Source organism: Salvia splendens, chromosome 3, assembly GCF_004379255.2.
Source record: "Salvia splendens isolate huo1 chromosome 3, SspV2, whole genome shotgun sequence".
In the NCBI taxonomy this organism is placed as follows: Eukaryota; Viridiplantae; Streptophyta; class Magnoliopsida; order Lamiales; family Lamiaceae; genus Salvia; species Salvia splendens.
Genome location: NC_056034.1, coordinates 14,947,022 through 14,971,127, shown reverse-complemented (window position 1 = coordinate 14,971,127; position 24,106 = coordinate 14,947,022). Strand labels below are relative to the sequence as shown.

Below are 24,106 nucleotides of genomic sequence, written 5' to 3'. Positions count from 1 at the left end.
TCGTGAAGACGTTCAACAGGCCGATAAACGAAAAATGGACTCTTTTTGAGCAGAAGCAAGAGGCTGCTCGCAAAGATATGGAAAGAGCGTTCGAGGTTCTACAAGTTCGATTCAACATTATCAAATCCCCGGCTCGTACTTGGTTTATGCAGAATATGGTCGACATCATGTATACGTGCATAATCTTGCACAACATGATTGTCGCCGACGAAGGACCTAAGGCGGGAAATTGGTTCGACCCTGAAACCCTGGGAAGCTCTACCGCAATTAGTCCGCCTCGCAGTGGAGTGCATCCATCTTTGCAAGAGCGGCTGTGTTCGGGCACGCCCTTCTATCGCACACGCCCAACTCCAGGAGGATCTAATGGAGCTAGTAATTATCATAGTAGTGTTGAAAATGAAAAGGATATTTGCAAAATTTGCATCAATGTCATTTCTAAAGAAAATAAAGAAACTATTCTTGATCTCATCCATCAAATTCATGACACTGAACTAAGGGATGATTATCTTAATAAGTTAAAAAACATAATTCTTGAGGAACCCTCTATTTCTAAGAAAATTAATATCAAAGAACAATTTAGCCTAAACAAATTATGGTATAAATATCCTTATCAAAGTATATCAAAACAAATAACGACGAAAGACCTCCAGAGTGAAATTAACAACCTTAAAAAACAGATTAATAAAGAATTTTATGAATTAAAAGAAAAGAATCTTGAGTTTGAAACAAGACTTTCTGTTGTGGAAAATAATGCGGAAGTAAATAATTGGGAAAATCCGGAACAAAATTCAGCAAACAATTCCATAAAAGTTATCCAATAAGTTATCTATCAAAAATGGCATGTTAACATAACTCTTGTTATAAATGATTTCAAAACTAATATTATGGCTTTAGTTGACTCAGGAGCTGATCATAACATAATCAGAGAAGGAATTGTTCCTACTAAATATTGTGATAAAACCAAAGAAAAGCTTTATACAACCAATAATAACCCTCTGAGAATTAAATATAAACTCTCCAAAGCCCATATCTGTAATGAAGGATATTGTTTCAAGAATATTTTCACAATTGTTGAAGATATTACTTATAATATGATTCTAGGAACACCCTTCCTAACTCAAATCTATCCCTTCTTTGTTGATGATAATGGCATCACTACCAATGTCCAAGGAAGAAAAATAAAATTCAAGTTCATTTCTCCTATTCTAAAACAAGAAATCCTTAATCTTCAAAACAGTTCTATTTTTAGACAAATCAATAACATAACCCAAAAACAAAAACAGATAAGCTATTTAAAGGAAGAAATTCCTTTCCAAAGGATTAAAGAGCAACTTGAAACTCCTAAATTCATTTCAAAAATCAAAGAAATAGAGGACAATTTTATCCAAAAGGTTTGTAACGAAGTCCCCAATGCTTTCTGGGAAAGGAAGCATCATATGATTTATCTACCTTATGAAGAAAGTTTTCATGAAAGTAAGATTCCAACGAAATCAAGGCCTATCCAAATGAACCAAGAACTCCTTGAAGTTTGTAAGAAAGAAATCAAAGACTTATTAGGGAAAAAGCTTATTAGGCCTTCAAATTCTCCGTGGAGCTGTTCAGCTTTCTATGTTATGAAACAGGCAGAATTAGAAAGAGGAACTCCCAGATTGGTTATTAATTACAAACCTCTCAATGCAGTTTTACAATGGATTAGACATCCAATCCCAAATAAGAGAGACCTCATAAATAGACTGTATAGTTCCAAAATATTCTCCAAATTCGATCTTAAGTCAGGATTCTGGCAAATTCAAATTGCTGAGAAGGATAGATATAAGACAGCCTTCACAGTTCCCTTTGGACATTATGAATGGAATGTAATGCCCTTTGGTTTAAAAAATGCCCCCTCAGAATTCCAAAAAATCATGAATGATATTTTAAATCCTTACAGTCAATTCTGCATTGTCTACATTGATGATGTTCTCGTCTTTTCCCAAGATCTTGATCAGCACATAAGACATTTAGGAATTTTCCTAAAAACTATAGAGAAAAATGGTTTAGTCATTTCCACCCCAAAAATGAAACTCTTTCAAACTAATATTAGATTCCTAGGTTACGAGATTGACAAAGGAACCTTTAGACCCATCAGTAGGTCTATTACCTTCACAGACAAATTCCCTGATGAAATCAAAGACAAAACCCAATTACAAAGGTTCTTAGGATGTTTGAACTACATCTCAGATTTCTTTCCCAACCTTAGAGAAACATGTAAACCTCTTTATCAAAGGCTTAAGAAAAACCCCTCAAATTGGACAGAAGAACATACTAATGTTGTCAAAACTATCAAACAACAAGTTAAGACTCTTCCATGTCTTGGCATACCCAATTCAGAAGCCTTTATGATCATAGAAACAGATGCTTCTAACATAGGTTATGGAGGAATTCTAAAACAAAGACTTGATTCAAAAGAAAATCTTGTCAGGTACCATTCTGGTATCTGGAATAATGCATAAATAAATTATTCCGTTATTAAAAAAGAAATTCTATCCATCGTTTTATGCATCCAAAAATTCCAAGATGACCTTTATAACAAAAAATTCTTAATAAGGATTGATTGCAAATCTGCAAAAGAGGTTCTTACCAAAGATGTCCAAAATATTGTTTCAAAACAAATTTTTGCCAGATGACAAGCAATTTTATCCGTATTTGATTTTGAAATTGAGTTCATTAAAGGAGAAAACAATTCTCTACCTGATTTTCTAACTAGAGAATTTCTTCAAGGTCACAATGACAGACTCTAGGACATCCAAGAGACAAAGTATCAAAGACTATGAAGTCTTCCCTTCAAAAGCAACCTCAAAAGCCTTGGTCTCTTCCTCGACCCCAGCAACTTCTCAAAAACCTAATCAAATTCTTTCTAACAGATTTTCCCCTCTTCAAAACGCCCTTGAAATACCCTATAAAACTGCTCTTACCTCAAATATTCCGAAATCCACTAATATTCAAATACCAAACATGCCTGAACAGTTCAAATACTTTCCTAAAGACTGGCATGAAGATTGTGGGATGACTCCTTTCTCTGAGTTTCCTGCCAAACCCTCTCAAATTGATTTCATAAGAAAACGGTTTCCAAATACTTCCCAACTCTGAGAATCTGATGATTGTTTGAAGGATCAGAAGTATTATGAGTTTATTCTAATTGACTCTGACTCAGTTGAAATAACTCATATTTACAACAGATCCAAAGAATTGAGTATTCAAAATGCATTATCAAAAGAGTCCTTACCACAACCACTTTTGGTGGCCTCAATGAGTTCAAAAATTTTAACCACCCAGCTCAAGGGTACAATTATATCGATTATAAGAATGTCTGGTTCAGAGCTTTCTTATTGAGATATTATAATCACTCTTGGTTCATAAGCTTTCATCATAATTGTGAAAAACAGTTCCCTGTTTGGTTCCCCGATTGGTGGAGAAAAATGGGATCTTTAATCCAATTTCTCCCTTCTGATGTTCAACAAGGGTTTCATACTTTTGCTGAATATTCCACTCTCAAAAATTTCCAGAAATTCATCATGTTCCATGCGGAATTCAAAGTCCCTTGGATTTTTTCCTATGATTTCAATTTTGAAAAAATCTTTCCAGATCATACTCCTTTCTCCTTGACAAGGGTCTATAAAGTTAAATGGTGGGCTAAGTTCCAAAATCATATTGGAGGTGAATCTGCTGTCAAACAATTTTTTACCACTGGTGAAAAAGTGATTTTCCAAAAGGATAACAAAGAAAAAAGCAAGGCAGAAAGAACAAAGAAGGCCAGTACCTCGGAACCAAATGATTTTCTGAAAAACCTTCCAGAACATATCAAGAAAGACTTCTTTGAATTTATGGCCCAAAAGTCTGTCTCTTCAAAGTCTGAAGAATCGGTCTCTTCTGATCCTATTGGGGGTCAAGACCCCTTTGATTTTGAAAACAGGTTTCTTTAGAAAGAAGAATACTGAAGCCTATTCTAGGTTTCTCATTGATAATATCAAGATTGATACCGAAATGGTTACCTCCCTCTCAGAAATTGCAAAGATTGTTCTTGAGGTCCCTCCTGAAGAAGTGGATTTTCCATTTCTTAGAGAAACCATTGATGACATTTTTCATAGAATCAATAGAATCAAAAGGATGAAAAGAACACTCGAAATTATCTCCATTATTACTGCAGCCTGACCGATGCATCCTTTTCAACAGTTCGATTTTAGATCAGAACTCAGATGGCTCCAGGCAGCAATTCTTAATGAAGAAAGATGTCTGGAAGAAATGTACAAATATCGATTTAGAAGAAGTTATCATATGGATTTCTACCATGATAATGAAGAATGAAGACGTTGTCAATACATCAAACGTTGTAAAAACAAGATCCGGCAAATTAACATCATATTGGCTGCATGATTGCTTCATGAGCCACCTTCTTCAAAAGCTCTCTCCTCAAAAGTCAAGAATGACGGCTACTCCAGAAAAATCAACACGTAGCCACTCTTTTGTAAGAAACTGCTTGTAATAGTTATTCCACTATGTAAATTATTGTGTTTTACGTCACTGCTTACGTTTCTGTAAGATACTGTTTGTAATAGTTGCTCCACTATGTAAATTATTGTGTTTTACGTCACTACTGACGTTACTCCTATGTAGCCAGGGATGTTGGCTATAAATAAGAGGTTTTCTAGGAAGAGAAGCACACCGGTTACTGATCTCAGAACCATTGCTCTTCTCCCTCCTTCCCTCTGCTACCTTGAAGTTTTAATCCAAAGTTAGTTTTTAAAATCTCTTTACTTTCATTCTGCTTTCTTTCATTATGCAAAATATTTTCAATATGTCTTTCATAATGTTTAATAACGGAATAATTTATCATAACATTCATATCACAAACCATATGGTTCTGACCAATACGTTATTACACAATAAGGCTTCTGCCAATACGTGTTCTAACAACAAGGTTTTAACCAATAAGTTTGATGATTCAAAACTATCAAAAGATAACCTGGGTACAAATGGTATCAGAGCCATTTTAATGGCGGTAATGGATGTTATTAGACCTATAATTTATACTGTCTTATACTCGAAGCTGAGATGATCAGATTATCCTTAGGAATAAACTTAGTCAAAGAAACGTTGGAATTCAGGTTTGGCAAGCTTGTAAGACGGTTGGTAAGCCTTAAGTCTAGGTGTTCCACGCATAGTGTTCCCCTGCGACCAGTTTCTTAGATCTAAACCAACTCCTAATCTTAATCTCTATCCCTCTGTTTGAGTATGACCAGTAAGTTTAGAAGTCTTTTAGGACCCAAAACCAAAAATAAAATGGATAAGAATATAGTTTTGAGTAATGAAACTTATGCTCCTATTAATTATTCAAACTGGAGTATTCCTGAAGAAAAAGTAGAAAATTTCTATGACATAAGTCTGTTTGATTTCAAGACAGTTTTCTCCATTAGAACTCATGAAGAAACTAGGAGTATTTTGCAAAAATCTGAAAGTTTCCCTCTTCTCAAAGAAGAATCCATAAAAAGATATAGAGAACAAAAATATAGATTTGCCCATTTTGGGCTTGCTCAAGTTGCGGTTAAGCCTCTTGTTCATATAGGAGTTGATACCCCTATATATATTGTTCTTAGGGACAAAAGATTAAAAAATTACAAAACTTCTATACTAGCTATGGTTCAAACTAATATTTGTAATGGCCCAATATACTTTAATTGCTCTCCAAATTTCTCTGTAGACCTTACAGATCCTATGATTCTTGAATCTCTTGTTCTTGATGTTCAAATACATGGAGATGAGTTTCATCCCTGCAAAAATTTAGCTATCATGTTTAGAGTTTATCTTAGGCTTATGTCGTCTAACTTAAATCCTAAATTTAGTAAGAATCCATTTTCAAAAGGAGAAAATATCATTTTCATTTTCAACACTACTATGATAATTACTACTTTCAGAAATGTTTTGAATTTCTTCAATTTCTGATTCATTTTCTGAATCTGAGGAATTAACTTCTTCTCTTAGCATGTTATTAATTTGTTTACTTAATGACCTAATGTTTTTCTTCCTTTTCTTCCAACATTGGTCTTTAGTGTGACCTGATTTTTTGCAATACCAACATCTTATTTCATTTCTGTCTTTATTATTGGGTGGTTTAAATTTTCTTATAGGTTTTGTTCTTCTAAAATTACCTTGGGTTGGTTTGTAATTATCTCGCTTTTGCAATTTTTTGAATTTTTTAGTTTTCCTTTTAATCTTAGAAGAAGGAGCTTCAATTTTTTCAATCCCGAACATTTCACAGAAGCATCCTAATTCATTTTTCTCCTTTTGTTTGTCTTTTCTATATTTGTTTTGTATTTTTATTTCCATGCAAAGGGCTAGCCCTTCCTTTTTGACAAAAACAAATAATTGGCCAAACGTTATATTTTCGAAAGTGATATTTTCAGAGTTAATATCATCTTTGAGTTTTTGTATTATTCTTTCACTAAAAAGTTTAGGTAATCCTGCTATGAATCTTTCTTTCCAGAAAGCTTGGTTACAATCACTTCTTTTGAGGACATGAGTTAGAAAGACATCTTTGTACCATCTGTAATCAGATAATGAAGGACATCTAAGGTTGTTTAAAACCATAGAAGAGCTATTATACTCTTCCCTAGGATTTCCTACGAAATACATGGAAATGGTGACAACAAGAAAGTCACAAGCATCGCTTGCTTCTTGTATATCCCCATCTTGATCCTCAATATTAACAACATGATTAAGAATTTCTTCTTTGCTTTCCAAACTTAAAGCGTTATCCCACCAATTTTTAAGTTGACCTGTAAAGCCATTAACAAGGAGGACACAAGCTTCTTTTTCAGAAATACCTGCGTATCTATATGCCATTTTTGCCATTCCCATTTCTTGTAAGGTATTGAGAATTTCATATTCAGGTTTTCCATCAATATTCCATTCAGTTATTGAAGTTCCGTCATAACTGGATTTATGAAATTGACCTCTTTCTTCATAGAGTAAGTCTGCTGGTGAAGGTCTATTATAATAAGGTTTACTGCTATTAAAATTTTTCCCTTTGAAGATTTTATTTATCTTGAGGGGGGAGTTATTAGAATCTTTGAAAACGTCTTCTAATTTTTCAACAAAATTATCTTCCTTTTCAGATGAAGAGTAGCTTGATTGCTCAGTACTCGTCTCATGGCTTTCATGAATAACATTTGTAGTTGGTTTACTTGATTCACCAAGGTTTTCAGAGAGTTTTTTAAGAATGTTCTCAGTTTTTGAATTAAAAGAAATATTCTTATTTTTTAAAATTTCATTACTTTTGAAAAAAGGTTTGGAAGTATCATTAAGGATACTTTGTCTGCTAGCAGGGAGGTTATTTGAAAAAATAGTATCTAATTGACCTGCAATAGTATGAAGAGCCTGGTTTGCATAATTATTTTGTTGAATAATTTTTCAAAATTCTCTATTTTCTTCAGGGTCATTTACTTTAGTTCGTTTGAAAGGGTCAGCAATAATTTCCCCTTTGGAAGTTTGTATTTTTAAGGATTGAAGAGGGGGATGAATCGCTGTAAAAATATCATTATTTTCAGAAGAACACCATTTTCTCATAAGGTTTGAGCCGACTTCAATAGTCGGTTTTTTAAAACAATCATACCATCCTTCTGAAGATAGGTATATAGCTATGAAATCATAGAAAAGGAAATTTGATTTAATTCTTATCATTTCTTTCATCCATTTGAGCAAAATTTGACAACCGTTAGATGATCACCGCATCACTTTCCATAATTATGCGGATTTCAATAAATTGTAACATTAGGATTTCAATTATGTATTTTTCGTATTTTCAGGGTTGTAATTTTTGTGGTTTTTAATGATTTAATGAATTATTAGTATTAATTTAATATTTCAATGAAATATTAATTGAATTTGTTGGAAATAAAAAAATGAAATTGAATGAATAGTTAAGGGATGAGATAGTTAAGGGATGAGATAGTTAAGAGATAAAACAATGCAAGTGCTGTCTATTAGTTAGGAGATGTGGTAAAAAGTGCAGTGAGACCCATGAATAGTGAAGGGATGAGACGGTATTGAGACATGGATCCGGATGGTATTAGTAATTCAAGCACATATATTCTGCGTAAGGTAGGCGATCAAAGCCAGAAAACGAGAGGGGAAAATCAAACACAATAAACAACTCCAACTTCTATCGTCTTCTACATAATTTTCAAGTTCAAACAGAAGCAAAGTCCATTCTGACATGATCTAGAGCGCCATTGCATTACAGATTAAGGGCTTGGGCGTGGTGGCGGATATGATCGTCGATGAACGTAGCAATGAAATAGTAGGAGTGATCGTAACCTGGTTGCATTCGGAGCAGCAGCGGCACCTTCGATTTCCGGCAAGCCTCATCAAACTTTTGCGGCTGGAGCTGTTCGCTCAGAAACTTGTCTGCGTCTCCCTGCACAAGACAGAATGTTAAGATATCAGCAACAACCTTCGCTCCTGCTATACCTTTGACTTGAAAGTAGAAAGAAACGGTAAAGTCCCAAGTCCAAACATACAAATGTAAACTGAACAATGAAGACACAAACGCAGTTAATCAAAGCAATGGTTTTTCTATAAGTTCAACTATAATCTGAACAGACATTTGAAGTGATGGAAAAAGGCGAATTTTACCTGATCAATGAGAATAGTCGCTGAAACATTGGTATACTTCGATACAAGAATGCTGGCATCATACTCCTGCATATTGATATATATCTTATGTTCAAGTACTTAATTTTAAAAATACACCAGCTTCAAACAGGCCATAATCACAGAAAGATCATACCTCCCAGGCAGCCTTGTTTTCACCCAAATAATTTGTGAATGCTTTCTGGCCCCATGGACAGTTTATAGGATTTGCAACAGGAGCGAATGCTGACACCGACTGTAAACATGCAATGTGCAACTTAAGCAAAAGGATTTGGGTGCAAAGTAAATGAAGGCCAATGATAACATAGAATTGTACACATCAACCTTGTACTTGTCTAAGTTTTTTAGGTAAATTGTCAGAGCTCCATGTCCACCCATGGAATGACCAGATATAGATGCCCGAGACGTGTCAAGCTGAAGAAAGTTCTCCTTAAGAACTGCTGGCAACTCTTTCACAACATAGTCGTACATTTGCCAGTTCTTCCACTTCTCTTGTGTAGCATTCAGATAAAATCCAGCACCTGTTGATCAGAAACATTTAATAAAACAATAATACTAATCTTTCATCTTGAAGATGACTGTGTTTAACCAAGCACGAATTAGGAGGCTCGTTGTGAACGAAAAAAGCTGCTAAGACAGGTTATATGTCTTAATTTATATCCATTCATGAATGACATGGACATAGAAGAAGGAAGGTAAATTATATAGATCCTCTTTACAGACCTACACCAAAATCCCAGCTATCAGCTTCTCCTTCAATGTTCAAGCCCCCTGAAACGAAAGGAGACACTTCACCATTAGAACAATAACAAGGTTTAGAGATAAGTATTTCTAATGCTTTAATTAGGAAGGAAAATAAGGAGACAAATTAAAAAGGAATACAGAAAAATTGTTTACAGTAAAGCACATGCATAAATTGAGAACCATATAAAAGCAAGGCTTCATATTTCCTAACTTCGGAACCATGATAAGACGCGGCATGCTCCTCATTTACCATATGGTCATAGAGAGGAATCAGTCATCAATATAATATGGGAACTGTTGAGATTCCAGGTGCAGAGTAAAGAATCTCAGCTGCTATCAATTATAAGTTGAAAACTCAAGCTAAAACAAAGCCAAGTTGAATCTTTGAAACGAGTTGAAGTCTGCGGTTACCTTCTAAACATTAAACGAAAGGAAAAGAGTTCTGCACTAATTCTTGACAACAATACTCTCACAAAGTGAATAGATCAAGCATTAATATATAAAATCCAGCACAAAAAACAAAGAGACTCACTAGGAGAAGTGTCTGGGGCTATCAGAGCAACACCCTCAGCAGAAGCAACACGTTGAGCACCGGATTTAGCTATAAAATTCTCATCATTGCATGTAAGGCCAGACAGCCAGTAAAGTACCTTAAAATCATCAAAGCAACCAGTCAAATAAGGTTTTCACTCAGCAGTAACCCCCAAATTTTCGGGATTTTTGCATTTGCTACAAAATGCAAGAACAATCAACCTAAGCTAATGATATTTCCCAATATAATACACCTCAAATCAACATTATAAAACCCAGAAAGACGCGAAACCATACATTTCCCCCAATTCACTAATTACTAGCAATTCCACCCAAAAAAAAAGTTGATAAAATGAAAAAAAAGAGACGATATTTGCAGAGATTAAGACACACGCACAGGGAATGTTCTCTATTGGGACTCCAGCTGATATCGCAGTCAGAACAAAAATAGGATGAGTAATGCAGCTGCACATCTCTATGTGACTAAATTGGTTGCAATCAACTTACTTTCTTGGCTGATCATCTGTGTGGGTGTTATTATCCGAGGAGACGGGCTGATCTCCGCCTCTATCCCCTTTGCCAGAGATATGATGACCGGTGTGGTGATCCTCTCCTTCCAATGATCCCTTATCTCCTCAAAGACCTCACGTATCTCAGTCGAGGGCAGGCCATTGATGACAATATCCGCATCCCAAACCGCCTCCTGCAGGTTAGTCACAACCTTCATAGGGCAAAGTGGCGTGTCAATCATGTTGAGGCAGAAGCCGTCTTTCAAGATCTCGTCAGCATAGAGCGTCCGGTCACCCAGGCGTGCCTTGACATACTTGAGATACGCGCATCTCCTTATCAGCCTCCTCAGCACGTCCTCCCTTGAGTTGATCACCTCAAACAGGTGCTCAGCTGTGGCTCTGTCAACAGCTCTCCCAGGCCGCCTCCATATCCTGATCTGGACCTTGTCCCGGTACTGGCCATAACTGTCTTGAAGCAATGCTGCAAAGACACTCCCCCACGCGCCTCCTCCAACACCAACAATCTTCAAGAGGTCGCCATCGGCCTTGCCAACGTATCTACGAAGCTCGTCTAGCTTCTCCTCGGAGCCATTGCTGCTCTGTACGACCCCATTTGAGTGTGTGCAGTTGTTTGCAACCTCAATGCTGCCAACCATCTCTTCCAAGTATAAGGAGCTCAAGTTTCAACAAGACTTGGCAAATTTGCAAGTGCAAAAGGAGTTGCTTATCAATGATCTTTCACTACAATCACCAATTTATGAAGCAGAAACTAATAAAGAAACTTGTATTTCTCCAAAAATCCAAATCAAGATACCCTTATCCAGAATTTAAACTAGTTTTCAAGTGCAAAGGAAAATCCCAAAAATTTGCAAGAGCAGGAGTTGCTTGTCAATGATAACTATTCCAACAACAAAAATATGAAGGAGAAACTAATAAAGAAACTTGCATTTCTCTATAAAAGTTCAAATTAAAACACTCTAGTAAGAATTTTAAGTAATTTGCAAGTGCAAAAGGGGTGACTTATCAATGATCTTTGACTACAATCACAACTATTCCAACACAACAAAATGATGAAGAACACTAATCAGCAAATTCAAATTTTCTATCAAGAATTTATACAGATGTTCTATAACTTGTGCTAATATTTTCTGGATCTATATATGATCTATCTAACAACCAATATTCAATCACAGAAATCTGGGGTTGGCGGATAATCAGAAAAGCAGAATGTTTTTCTAGTGAAAAGTCCACCCAACTCTGAACTAATTTTATGGTCTGATCTAATCCCTACTCAATATCCAACCCTCCAATTCTTTAAATTTTGTTAATCCCAACCACAAATATTTCACAAACAGACAATGCACAATCAGATAAAGCCTAATCTCTTCAAAATTTAGCTTCATTGCATATGTAATATCACAACTGAATATACTACTATAATAAATAAATGGGTAACTTTGTGAATTCCGCCGGAGTTTGTTCAACTACCAAGTGATAAAAAACCTAAAATTCTAGAAAAGAAAAGGGAAAAAAAGCACCAACCTTTGCTTGAGTGACAATTTCAACAACTCTGGAATCTTGGAGAGGCTACTTAGAAACATTAATTGATTTTAAAATGATTGAAATTGCATGCACCTCCTAAATTATTCATATTTATTCTGTGTCTGGGGTCACAACTAGCATTCAGAATACAGAAAGGTGGAGAGAGAGAGAGGGAGTGGGCATTGATTGAAGCAGTTGGATGCCAAACCATGCATTTAAGGTGGTGGTAATTAATGGTATGGAATGGAATGGAATGGAATGGAATGGATTGGATCCCACTTTACAAGCGGTCATTAATTTCAGAGGTTAGGAGTTTCAGCTGCTGCAACTACTTCTCATTTTAACTAATCAATTTTAGTATTTTCAAATTTCAACTGATGATGCATGTCCAACGAAATTACAATGACTACCACCACAATATTGGATGTAATATCCCTCCCATATACTGTAGCTCATAACTCCTACACAATGCTCCACTAAATAAAATAATTCAGTTTATATATTATGCATCCGGGGTGTGCTATATTGCTAACTTTTTAAGTTGTTAATTTTGTTAACTCATTAACGCACTATATTAAAAATGCCAACACTATGATATTAAAATATCAACACATAATGTCAATACAATATATTAAAATGTCAACAAAATTATGTGTTGACATTTTAAAGGCTCTTGCTCGGTGAAGACTATTTTTACAAGCATATTTCCCGGTACACCGTATTTTTTAGCGTTAAAACCGTATGATAATAATCTTATACTATTGGCTATTGGCTATTGGCTATTGGCCTATTGCAATGCAATGGCATTATGGTACCATATTAATTTGTATACTTCACGTACGTCATAATACTAGTAGTATTATATTCTATAGTTAGGTCCCTATCGCGCTACACCATTAATATTGTATGAGTAAGATTTAAATGGAATTAATTGTGAAAGTTTATTTTAGAATTTTCATTTTCTTTTACCACATAAATGCACACAAAATCGATTGAAATCATCTTTTTCTGCTACAACTACTCAGCTAGTAAAACTATCTATTCTATTAATTTGCGCTATTCATTATTTTCATTCAAATTATTATAAAATTATATTTTATAACAACATAAAAAATGAAATTAATTTATTAAATTCATAAAAAATAAAATCCTATGAAGTCTAAAAAACTAAAAATTTACAACTCCTAAAATTAAAATTTCATTTTTTTTCATAAAAAATTGATAAATTATAATTTTAAAAATTCCCCAACCCCCGCCCCTCCCTATCCAAAATTCCTCCCTCTCTGGCGGCGCCTTGTCCGCAAGGGCGTAGAGCAGTATCCCACTCCATCACCATCCCTTGTCTTTGTCATCCGACCCGACCTCCCGATGAGGGCGCCACCCGGTGGAATGCCTTGAGTGGCACGACACACCCTCTCGAGTTCTATTGTGGATGCTCCTAGGCGAAGGTACGTGGGATATCAGAACAAATATGGTCAAATATATTTACTAACCAATAAAACTCTAAATTTCAATATGGGTATTTTTTAAAAAATGAATATTTCAGTTAACACCAATGATTGATATCATGTCAATTTATACTGAGATTAAATTTTTTTAGTACTATACTCTGTTTCATAAAAATATGACATTTTTCATTTTGGTATGCGTCTTAAAAATAGTTTTTTTTGGTAACTTCTTTCTTTTTAATAAGGCGAGTCTCATTATTCACTAACAATATTCCAATTATTATTTTTTCTATATTTTATTTTATTAATTATGCATTAAAATCTATGTCATCTTAAATATTTATATTTTTATGCGACCGAGGATATATTATTCGACTAGGTTATCAATTAACCTGAAAATTGAATAACCACATCGAGGGCTAATTTTTCCCTAATTTTGACATTTCTGCTAAAACAAACGCATTCCAAATAAACTAAAAACGTCGTGTAAGTTGCAAATTGATCTTTTACTTTGTTGGTACAACTATCTGAGTTCGCATTCGTTGTGAGCGAGGGAGCGAAAATGGCGGCGGAATCAAACAATCTCGAAGAAACACTGAGGCCCTTTTACCAAAGAGCTTCTGAAGCAGAGGTTTCAGTGCTCCAACTCTTTTAAGATTCTTGATTTTTATTTTTATTTTTATTTTTGGATTTCATCCTACTGCTGTGTGTGTGCGCGTGTTTGTTGATTTCTGAATTTGGCGTGTCATTCTTTATTGATTGAATGCTATTTTTTCTCATACGCTTGTGCTTGTTGATGCGGTTAAGCCATGAGTTTCTCAATTTGAATTGAAGAATGATGTTGGATTATAGCAAAAATTAAGGGCATTTGCTTAACATTCTTTATTTTATCAGTGACCTAGTATTTTTACTCTATGCTATTGTAGATAATATGGAAATATTTAGGAAGCGAACCTTATCAATTGTGTTATTGCTGTGGCTGTAGAGATGCTGCTTGCATATGTGCATAATCACATGCTCTGAGTAACAAGATACTTCCTACCAATGCGTAATTACTAATGCACAAATCACATTCACTATATTCAGTCGGCAACTACTTGGCATCTGTTATGTTTTACCAAAATAGTTAACCCCAAATTAGACCATAAATACACGGCTTCGACTTATGTGACATTATGGTGTTCACCACTTCAATTTGCTTTTTTTTTTTGGATGGAAACTAGCAGGAGAGCAAAATAAGAGTTCAGCTCGAGTTTTGGAGTCTCTGTAACCTGTAAAAAGGTTCTGTCACCAAACAATATAGCTAAATAATATCTAGGAAAATTTTTGTCCATCGTTTCAGTGAAGGTTGCATAATCTGTATATATTTTGATTGCATTGCCATAAAATTATTTTGACACTTGATTACGTTGTGAAGGATCGCCTGGCAAGACTTGAAGCTTCTCTGGCCAGAAACCAAGGTATTCTCAAGATTCAGGTTCACTTCCTCAGCTGGAAACTTGGACATAAAAAATGGTCCTCTGATTTTTGGTCCCCTTTGCAAATGGTCTTGTTCAGGATCTGGAAACGACGAACAACTTAAGTTAGTAGGCGACCTCCAATCGCAGCTCGAGAGTGCAAAGGCCGAGCAGCTTGCGGAAAGGGAAAAGGTAGTGTTCATTACTGGGATCTTACAGTAATGTGTTGAATTAAAATCCACCTTTCTGATTATCCTTGCATCAGGCTACGAAGGAGTTGCAGAGGCTTGCTACTGAAAATGCAAAGCTAGAATACCGGATTATACATCTTGTTCGAGCATTGAAGGAGGCTGGTAGCAAACCGGTAGCTAAGTAAGGTATGGAGAATATGAACTGCATTGATAGCGTGTTCTTTTATTGGAAACTGATTGTTCTAGAATTCAAGATCTGGTGAACTGGAAACTGGAAAAACGAAAACTTGTATTCGAGCTTCTTTTGTCAAATGATTAATTTAAATCATAGAAATTTGCTCTCTTTAAATGTGAATCCTACATGCATTTATTCTTCTTTCTATAGAAGAATAAAATATTCTCTCTAAAGATGATGATCTTTTCCACCTAGATTTCAAATCTTTGTTCAGTGATTTTTTTCCTCAATCACTTAACAACAGAGACTCATTGCGGTTGTTTGCTTGATGCCGAGTCCAAGTCAGGAGTGAACAGCTAGATTGCAAGTATTGAGTTTATCTGGAACATCGGCTTTGCAGAGTCTCATGGCTTAACGTGTTAAGTAACCTGGGAAACTAAATTAGATTGCCTATAATTGCTCTAGCTTCCCTCAAAGAGATGTTTTATCTGATCATGAGCAGATTGATATTTTGCTTTCTATAGTAAAGAAATCAAAATGCATGTTTTGCTTTCAGATTAAGCACTGAAAGTAGTTATAGGCTTGACATATTTTTCAGTAATAGGCTTCACAACAAAATTACCATCCACTAGTCACACCTTTTTTTTTCCTTGTGTGAGTCATGATCGATGCTTAGATTGTATTTACAGATGAGAACATACAAAATAGATGAATGAGTATGCTTGATGCGTAAAAACTAATTTGATCAAAAAAGGATAAATGAGAGAACTAGAAATATGCGCGTATTACCATTTACCACAGTAACAATTACTCCAATCCAATAAGTTGTTGCAGCTGTTCCCTCTTAAGTCTGTAGTAGCCGTGACTCCCCTCAGATTCCTAACTAGTAATAATTTCGCCTTGGTCTTGATGCATGTTATCGAGCCAATAAATATACACAGGGAAGTTGCTGTAAATAGGCACTCCTCCGTCCCGACTTACTTAAGTGAGACGTTTTATTCGACACAATAATTTAGAAATACTCCATATTTAGTGAGTTAAATAAAGAGATAATACCTGAGATGACCCGAAAAGGATTACGAACTAATTAAGTTTGGACGGAGGGAATAGTTATTTGAGTAGTGAGTTGAGTCAATTATGCTATTATGTGTAGATTAAGTCAGGTGGGGTATCCACTACCCTACTATTCTTTAAACCATTTATTCACTACATACCCTACTATTCTTTACACCATTTATTCACTACACTATTTATGGGCCTAAACCACTTTTTGTCCACCATTCCTTCAATTAAGCATTGTGGGTCCCATTTTTAATTTCTTTAAATAAAAAATGTAATTAATGAAAAATATTTCATTTTAAATTGGAATTAACTAAATTTTTTAAAATTAAAACAAAAAGTACCAATTAAAATCATGTTTCTTAATATTTTAATAAAATTTAAAATAATATTTTTTAACAAATATTAAAAAATAAATACAAATAAAAAGATATAGAAAAAATAAAAAATGAAGTAAAATAAAACAAATGAAACCAAAATGAAAATAAAACACATTGAAGACACATAAACCAAAGGCAATGAATCTTCTTTTGTATTTGATCTTTGTTCATTTTCATTATATAGGTGAGGAGAGCCAATTGAGGGAAATGATGATGGATGAGGATGATATGTCGTCGATGTCAGAGATGCAACGCCGGATGTACACCGAATAGTTTTATATTTTAGGATTTTGAAGATTTATATATATTTTTAATGAGTAATTTTAAATATTTAATAATAAAGGAATTTCACTATTATTATTATTTTATATTTAAAATTTACAAACTATTTGAAGTTAAAATGGAGTAATAAATAATGTATGACAATTTGTTAGCCTGAAATGAAAAAAAGGAATAATAACGTAATGTGGTAGAGTGGTGGTGTGAAGTATGCATTGCATTGTTGAAGCGTGAAAATTGAAATGTAAAGCCTCGGATTAGGCAGACTCCATCGCCGCCACCTATACAAATTTGGCAACACAAATTCTTTTAACACACACACACACCAACAATAATTCATCCTGCAATTGCAGAACACAGATCTCTGCAATTAATCCACAATGTCCACCAGGAAATGAAAATCCAACAATTCAATCCAAATCCAACAACCTCTCTCTCACAAAATAAACAATGTCATCTAAGAAGGACGCAGTGTTCATCACCAGCCTCGTAATCCTATGGTACTCGACCAACATCGGCGTCCTCCTCCTCAACAAATTCCTCCTCTCCAACTATGGCTTCTCCTTCCCCATCTTCCTCACAATGTGCCACATGTCCGCCTGCGCCGTCCTCAGCTACATCTCCATCATCTTCCTCAAACTCGTCCCCTTCCAGCGCCTCAAATCGCGCTCCCAATTCCTCCGAATCGCCACCCTCAGCATCGTATTCTGCGCCTCCGTCGTCGGCGGCAACATCTCCCTCAAGTTCCTTCCCGTCTCCTTCAATCAGGCCGTCGGTGCCACCACTCCCTTCTTCACCGCGCTATTTGCGTATCTCATGACGCAGAAGCGGGAGGCCTGGGCTACCTATACCTGCCTAGTCCCTGTAGTGGCTGGCGTCGTCATTGCTAGTGGGGTATGTATGTATGTATGTATGAGTTTTTTTGCTTCATCTCATCTGATGATAGATTCGAATTTTGTGATTGTTTTGCTGCATCATAACTAAGGAAATTTTGTGGCTTCGATTGGCTATTTTATACAAGATCTGAATATCGATGCATCCTAATTGATAGTACGGTTTATGGTAACAACAATTAATTTCAGTTTTCCCTTGTTGGATCGATTCGATCTCTCACTTTTGCTACTAACTTTTGCTGTTCACTTCAGAAATGAATATCAGATCTGCGATCTTGTTACTTCGCGTGTTTTATTTATCACGGTTAGATGTATTTTTATCTAAGTGCTGCTTGTAATATAACTAAATGATCTAAAGTTTTAACGAATTTACTATATTGTGCAAAGACTATACCTTCACTGGCGTGGTTATCTTTTGTTGGTTAGACATAATAGGATCGGCAGTGCTCATGCATGCTGATTTTACCTCTGTTGCACAGCGCATTCACAATTCGCAATGTAATTTCTATCCACGTCCTGTATATCTGCAGAAGTTGCCAACGTGCTCGAGCTACTTTCCTAGTTCCCTTAATAACAGTGAATGCTGCGACTGAGCCCTGTTCTGGAGTCATTAGTATATACGCATTTTGCATTTAGTCTAAAGCAATACTATCGTTGGTTAATGGCATCTGTACTAACTACTACCAATTGTTTCGTACTCAATCTTGATTTCTGGTTTCTGATATTACATTAGTTTCTTGTCTCTTGTAGGGCGAGCCCAGCTTCCATTTGTATGGGTTTATTATGTGTATAAGCGCAACTGCAGCGAGAGCCTTCAAGTCAGTGCTTCAGGGGGTCCTTCTTTCTAGTGAAGGGTAAGTAACTAATCAAAATATCTGCTAAACTATTTTCTTGACTCTCCTTTTGCCTTTCCTGTATGACTTCTTCTAGCTGAAAAAAAAAGCTTTAGGCAGTAAGTCTAGACCGTTTCACATTTTATTTTCTTCAATCATCAACAGATAGAAGCTGAAGGAGAAGCAACATGTAGTCTAGCTGACTGTCTTAATAAAAACACTGTTGTATCCGTGTTTTGATAATCGTTGCTCTCTGTTGGAGTTGATCTTCTCTTTCTCAAAGCATAGTCAACAACAAACCACTTGTTATTGCAGGGAAAAGCTGAACTCTATGAATTTGATGCTTTATATGGCACCAATTGCTGTTGTAGTTTTGATCCCTGCTGCGTTCGTAATGGAGCCTGATGTGCTCGACTTAGTTGTCACGCTTGGAAAGGAACATAAATTCATGTGGACTTTTCTTTTCGTCAATTCAACAATGGCTTATGGAGCGAACTTGTGCAATTTCCTGGTGACTAAGCATACCAGTGCTCTAACACTCCAAGTACGTATTCCTCAACCAGATTGTGTGTATGGATGGATAGTATTGAATACGTTTCTTTTAAGGGGTCTTCACACCGCAATACATATGATCGTGCATTTGAAAAATAAGACCAGTGATGTGATAAAATTAGCCATATTTGTTTATCTATCTGAAGTCTTCTGGTACTTGCTTATTTTTGTGACCAGGTTTTAGGTAATGCTAAAGGTGCAGTGGCCGTTGTCATCTCGATCCTCATCTTCAGAAATCCAGTCACCTTCATCGGTATTGCTGGTTACACCATGACAGTCATGGGGGTCGTTGCCTATGGAGAGTCGAAGAGGAGACTCAAATGAGCATTCGCAGTGCTATTCTTTGCGTGTGATCTTATCCTATGTTCAGTAGGAATATATAGAGGCCATTATTGTAATTGCAACTACAAGAGACTTAAGAGATCAGTGGCTTGCACATTGCTGTGCAACATCAGCTTTAGATAGTTAGATAGAGTTTATTTTTTGGCAGCTCCAATTTGCATTATGCTATGCCCTGAATCAGACTAGTAGACAAGTTTAGAAATGTAAGCTTATTTTTAGTGATAAAATTATGGATTTATAACACAGCAAACAAGAACATAAAGCAAAAGAGAAACCTGAACAATAAAAGTAAGAAATAGTTCGAAATCAAAATACAGATTCAACAGTGATGGAGTACGTACTAAACAAGCCCAACAGCAGTAAAGCCCAAGACAGAGTATCAGTTCGGCATGACTAAAGAGTATCAGTCCGGCGTGACTAAAGAGTTCAGTTCGGCACAACCAAAGAGTTCGGCCCCAGCCTACAGCTCGGTGAAAGCCAACTCATCAAGCTCTGCTCTCAGGTCGGCATCAAGCTCTACTCTCAGATCGGCAAAAGCTGCTCGGCAATAATTCAGCAGTTCGGTCTCAGTATTCGACCGAACTAGGAGATAGTGGACTCATGCAGGATTTCCACCTCCACTACACCGACGATCTATTTAGTGGTGTCAAGCAGTCATTAACTCATGCAGGATAGTGGACCCATGCAAGGTCGCCACGATCTCCACGACATCCACTACCTAATAAATGCTGCATGCCACGATCTTGGTTCACTGTATAAATAGAACCTAGGTCAGATAGATAAGGTCTCTTTTTCTTCTTCTGTTAAATTCTAAAAAGCTCTCTAGAGAGAATATCATAAAGCAGGCCAGTGTTGTAAGCTGTAATTCGCAGATCAAGCAATACAAACCTGCCCCCATTTCTCCCCGTGGACGTAGATTTACCTCAGTAAATCGAACCACGTAAAATCTCTGTGTTGATCTTCATTTATTTCCTGCATTTACAAACATCAAAAATTCGCCGCTTCATCACTGGCGCCGTCTGTGGGAAACAGAGAACCAAATTTGTGATAAAGCGAATTTTTGACCCTTTTTCTACCCCAAAAAAAAAAAAAAAAAAAAAATGCATACCAGATCACATAACACCCATAATACTGTTCGTGATAACCGTGAGGAAGCTAGTCCAGCTCGCAGGTCTGAAAAACGGCCTCGGGAGACGTCTACCTCCGGTTCTCACGAAGAAGGAGCAAGCCACTCCAGGAGTCATCGCACCGAGTCTTCCCAGCAGCCCAATTTGAACGAGGCTGTCAAGCTGTTCTTGGCCGAGAAGCAGGAGGAGTTCTTAACCTTCCTGCAGAAGAGCCAACAGTCGGAGAAGACAACGGCGGATTCTCCCTCCTCATCCAGACATGAAAGTCACTACCGCAGTAGTGACGTGTCTTCCAGGAGAAAGAATCCTCAACCCCGACATGTTCCTCCTCGGTACCGGAACCACAGGAGAACTCCATCTCCTCCGTACCGAAGAGATGTCGGGTTCGCCATGTACGGAGCATTAAAGACTCCATTCTCGGACGACATCACCCGAACTCCTTTGCCGCGGAACTATCGGACACCGTCAATGACTTATGACGGGCTAGAGGATCCTCATGACTTCTTGGGACGCTATCAATATAATATGGCGAACCAGGGTCTCAATGAGGTCCACATGTGCAAGCTGTTCCCCGAGCTGCTCATCGGGAACGCCAGAAGGTGGTTCGACAGCCTTCCTCAAGGCAGCATCAGATCCTACCGAGATCTCATGGATGCTTTCCACAGGAGGTTCTTTCAGAAAGCGGAAGCCCGAATCACTTCGGCTCAGCTGCTTTCTATACGTCAAGGTCGCGACGAAAAGATCAGCGACTTCCTGACGAGATTCCATAAGGAATGCCTACAAGTAGATAATCTCAATGATCTACTTGTCATCTCGGCATTCCAAAATGGAATCCTGCCCGGAGCTCTCTACAGAAAGCTCGTGGAGTGCGGTCCGCAAACAGCTCAAGAAATGTGGGACATTGCGGACCAGTTTTCTCGTGCGGATGAGGCAGACCGTCGAAAACGGTCGTTAGACAGCTCATCCCAAGGAGACAAAAGGAAGCCCGATCAAAGCGACCAGGTGCTTCCTCGCCGAACTCCTTTTGAAAGAATTCAAAGGGCACCGGTACAAGGCAGATTGGGGCCACGTCTCAATCCTGAGAAGCCGCCCGCTCAGTTCGTACCATTAAACAAGTCAAGAGCGGAAATTTTCGAACTACATTCCGATATGTTCGAAAAACCAAAGCGGATGACGAAATCAGCCGCACGGCGACTTCAGGATCAATATTGCTCCTTCCATCAAACCCACGGTCACGATACCGAGGAGTGCCGAGATTTGGCTGCAGGTATTGATGTTCTTGTGAAAACAGGAACGTTAAAAAAATACCAAAGCAAGCAGCCGAAAAAGAACAAAAAGCAGAGAGGTGCGAACTGCAATCCTCAGGATCCGAAAAGGCATGAGGATCCCGAAGACGACGACGAGCCGCAATATGATGGAGTAATCCTGACTATTGATGCTCTCCCAGCCGGGAAGACTAAGTCGTCCCTAAAAGCAGAACGCAGAGGTTCCAATCAAGAGGAACCAACACATAAAAGGCTGAAGAAAGACGAAGTGATTACATTTTCAGATGCCGATCCCGTCCCAGCCATCTCTCCTCACCAAGACGCTATTGTCATTCAAGCCGGGGTGGCAAACAAACTGGTCCACAGAGTATTTGTGGATACAGGAGCGTCAGTCAGCATTCTTTTTAAAGAATGTTTCGATAAAATGGAAATGGATCCAGCTCGGCTCAGTCCGGCTCCACTTCCTCTGAAAAGTTTCGCCCAGGAGGACACCCGCCCTGAAGGTATTATCAGCCTTCCGATCACGGTGGGAAAAGCGCCTACAAGCTCCAATACGATGATCGAGTTCTTTGTGGTGAAAGCTCGGTCTCCGTACAACATCATCCTGGGGAGGGACTGGCTCAACACAGTTCGGGCCGTTTGCTCTACTTATCACCTCACCATCAAGATCCCCACTAAAGGTGGGATAGCGGTCATCCGAGGTGATCAAAAGAGAGCAAAAGAATGTCTGCAGATTGCGCTTAAAAGTGCCGAGCAATCACTTCGGCACCATCAAGCATAGCAATCACAGCAACCGGAGTCGGAGGCAAGCGAGATGACCGAAGTCACTTCAGAGCCGAACTCAATGACCGTTCAGTTATACGAAGATGATCCATCCAGAACGGTCAAGATCGGCTTCGCAGGAACGCCTCTACTCCGGGAAAAGACCATTCAGCTCCTCAAGGAGTTCAAAGATGTCTTTGCATGGTCTTCGTTGGACATGACCGGAGTGCCCCCCGAGGTAATCACTCATCGGTTAAATATTGATCCTTCAATCCGGCCAGTAAAACAGAAGCAAAGACTCTTTGCGGCAGAAAGAAGCCAAGTCATCCATGACGAAGTCCGCCAATTACTAAAAGCGGATGTACTATTCGAGGTGAAATATCCTTCTTGGGTGGCCAATCCTGTGATGATCAAGAAAAAAGGAGGAGGATGGCGGATGTGCATAGATTTTACCGATCTAAACAAGCACTGTCCAAAAGATTGCTATCCCCTTCCGAATATAGATAAAAAAGTAGAAGCTTTGATCGGCTTCGAAATTTTCTGTTTTCTTGATTTATACAAAGGATATCACCAAGTGTTGATGGATGAGAGTGACACTCCGAAAACAGCTTTCATCACCGATTTCGGCATTTTCGCTTATAAAAAGATGCCATTCGGTTTAAAGAATGCCGGAGCCACTTATCAAAGGATGGTAGACAAGCTTTTTCGGCACCTAATCGGGAAACAGGTTGAAGTGTATGTCGACGACATAGTTGTCAAAAGCAAAAGCACTTCGGAGTACGAAGACAACCTCAAATCCACTCTCGACGTGCTCCGAAAAGCCAACCTCAAACTCAACCCCCAAAAATGTACCTTTTTGGTAGATTCAGAAAAATTTCTGGGTTGTTGGGTTTCAAAGGACGGACTCAAGGCAAACCCTTCAAAAGTTCAAGTCGTACAAAACATGGCAATGCCGAAGTCCATACATGACGTGCAAAGGCTAACCGGATGTCTAGCCGCACTGAATCGATTCCTTTCCCAAGCAGCCGAAAAGCAACTGCCGTTCTTCAAAGTGTTGAAAAAAGCACCAAAGTTCGAGTGGGGAGCCGAGCAGAAAAAGGCCTTTGACGAGCTCAAAAGTTATCTAGCCGAGCTTCCTATTCTCTCTGCTCCAACCGAAGCCGAAGTAATATTCTTATACTTAGCGGCATCAGATCAAACCATCAGCGCGGTGCTTGTACGAGAAGAAGGCCTAAAGCAGTTTCCCATCTACTTTACCAGCCGAGCATTAAGAGGTCCAGAAACAAGGTATCAACCTCTGGAAAAAATTGCTCTGGCGTTAGTAAATGC

At 37.6% G+C, this 24,106-nt stretch overlaps 3 protein-coding genes across 5 annotated transcripts; 2 read left to right on the top strand and 1 right to left on the bottom strand.

The window, feature by feature from the left end:
• Positions 1-8,081: 8,081 nt before the first annotated feature.
• Positions 8,082-11,128, bottom strand: LOC121796639. Its single transcript, XM_042195447.1, has 8 exons — positions 10,471-11,128; positions 10,332-10,387; positions 9,965-10,082; positions 9,412-9,459; positions 9,013-9,209; positions 8,825-8,923; positions 8,671-8,736; positions 8,082-8,452 (listed from the first exon to the last, which is right to left on the bottom strand). Exons 1-8 carry the CDS (start codon positions 11,126-11,128, stop codon positions 8,273-8,275), a joined length of 1,422 nt encoding a protein of 473 aa, XP_042051381.1. The 3' UTR covers positions 8,082-8,272.
• A 2,759-nt stretch (positions 11,129-13,887) lies between these two features.
• Positions 13,888-17,081, top strand: LOC121795174. 3 transcript variants are annotated; one of them, XM_042193628.1, is made up of 5 exons: positions 13,888-14,093; positions 14,880-14,922; positions 15,020-15,111; positions 15,185-15,296; positions 16,909-17,081. In XM_042193628.1, the coding sequence occupies exons 1-4, from the start codon at positions 14,025-14,027 to the stop codon at positions 15,293-15,295; spliced, it is 315 nt and encodes a 104-aa protein (XP_042049562.1). In that variant the 5' UTR covers positions 13,888-14,024; the 3' UTR covers position 15,296; positions 16,909-17,081. The 3 variants fall into 3 exon arrangements, with proteins under 3 accessions (XP_042049562.1, XP_042049561.1, XP_042049560.1); XM_042193627.1 differs by lacking the exon at positions 16,909-17,081 and adding an exon at positions 15,590-15,840; XM_042193626.1 differs by lacking the exon at positions 16,909-17,081 and having other exon boundaries at positions 13,889-14,093; positions 15,185-15,465.
• Positions 17,082-17,224: 143 nt separating this feature from the next.
• On the top strand, positions 17,225-19,868 carry LOC121795173 (UDP-URONIC ACID TRANSPORTER 1-like). The gene is made up of 4 exons (XM_042193625.1): positions 17,225-17,897; positions 18,647-18,750; positions 19,045-19,273; positions 19,459-19,868. Exons 1-4 carry the CDS (start codon positions 17,454-17,456, stop codon positions 19,603-19,605), a joined length of 924 nt encoding a protein of 307 aa, XP_042049559.1. The 5' UTR covers positions 17,225-17,453; the 3' UTR covers positions 19,606-19,868.
• Positions 19,869-24,106: the final 4,238 nt, after the last annotated feature.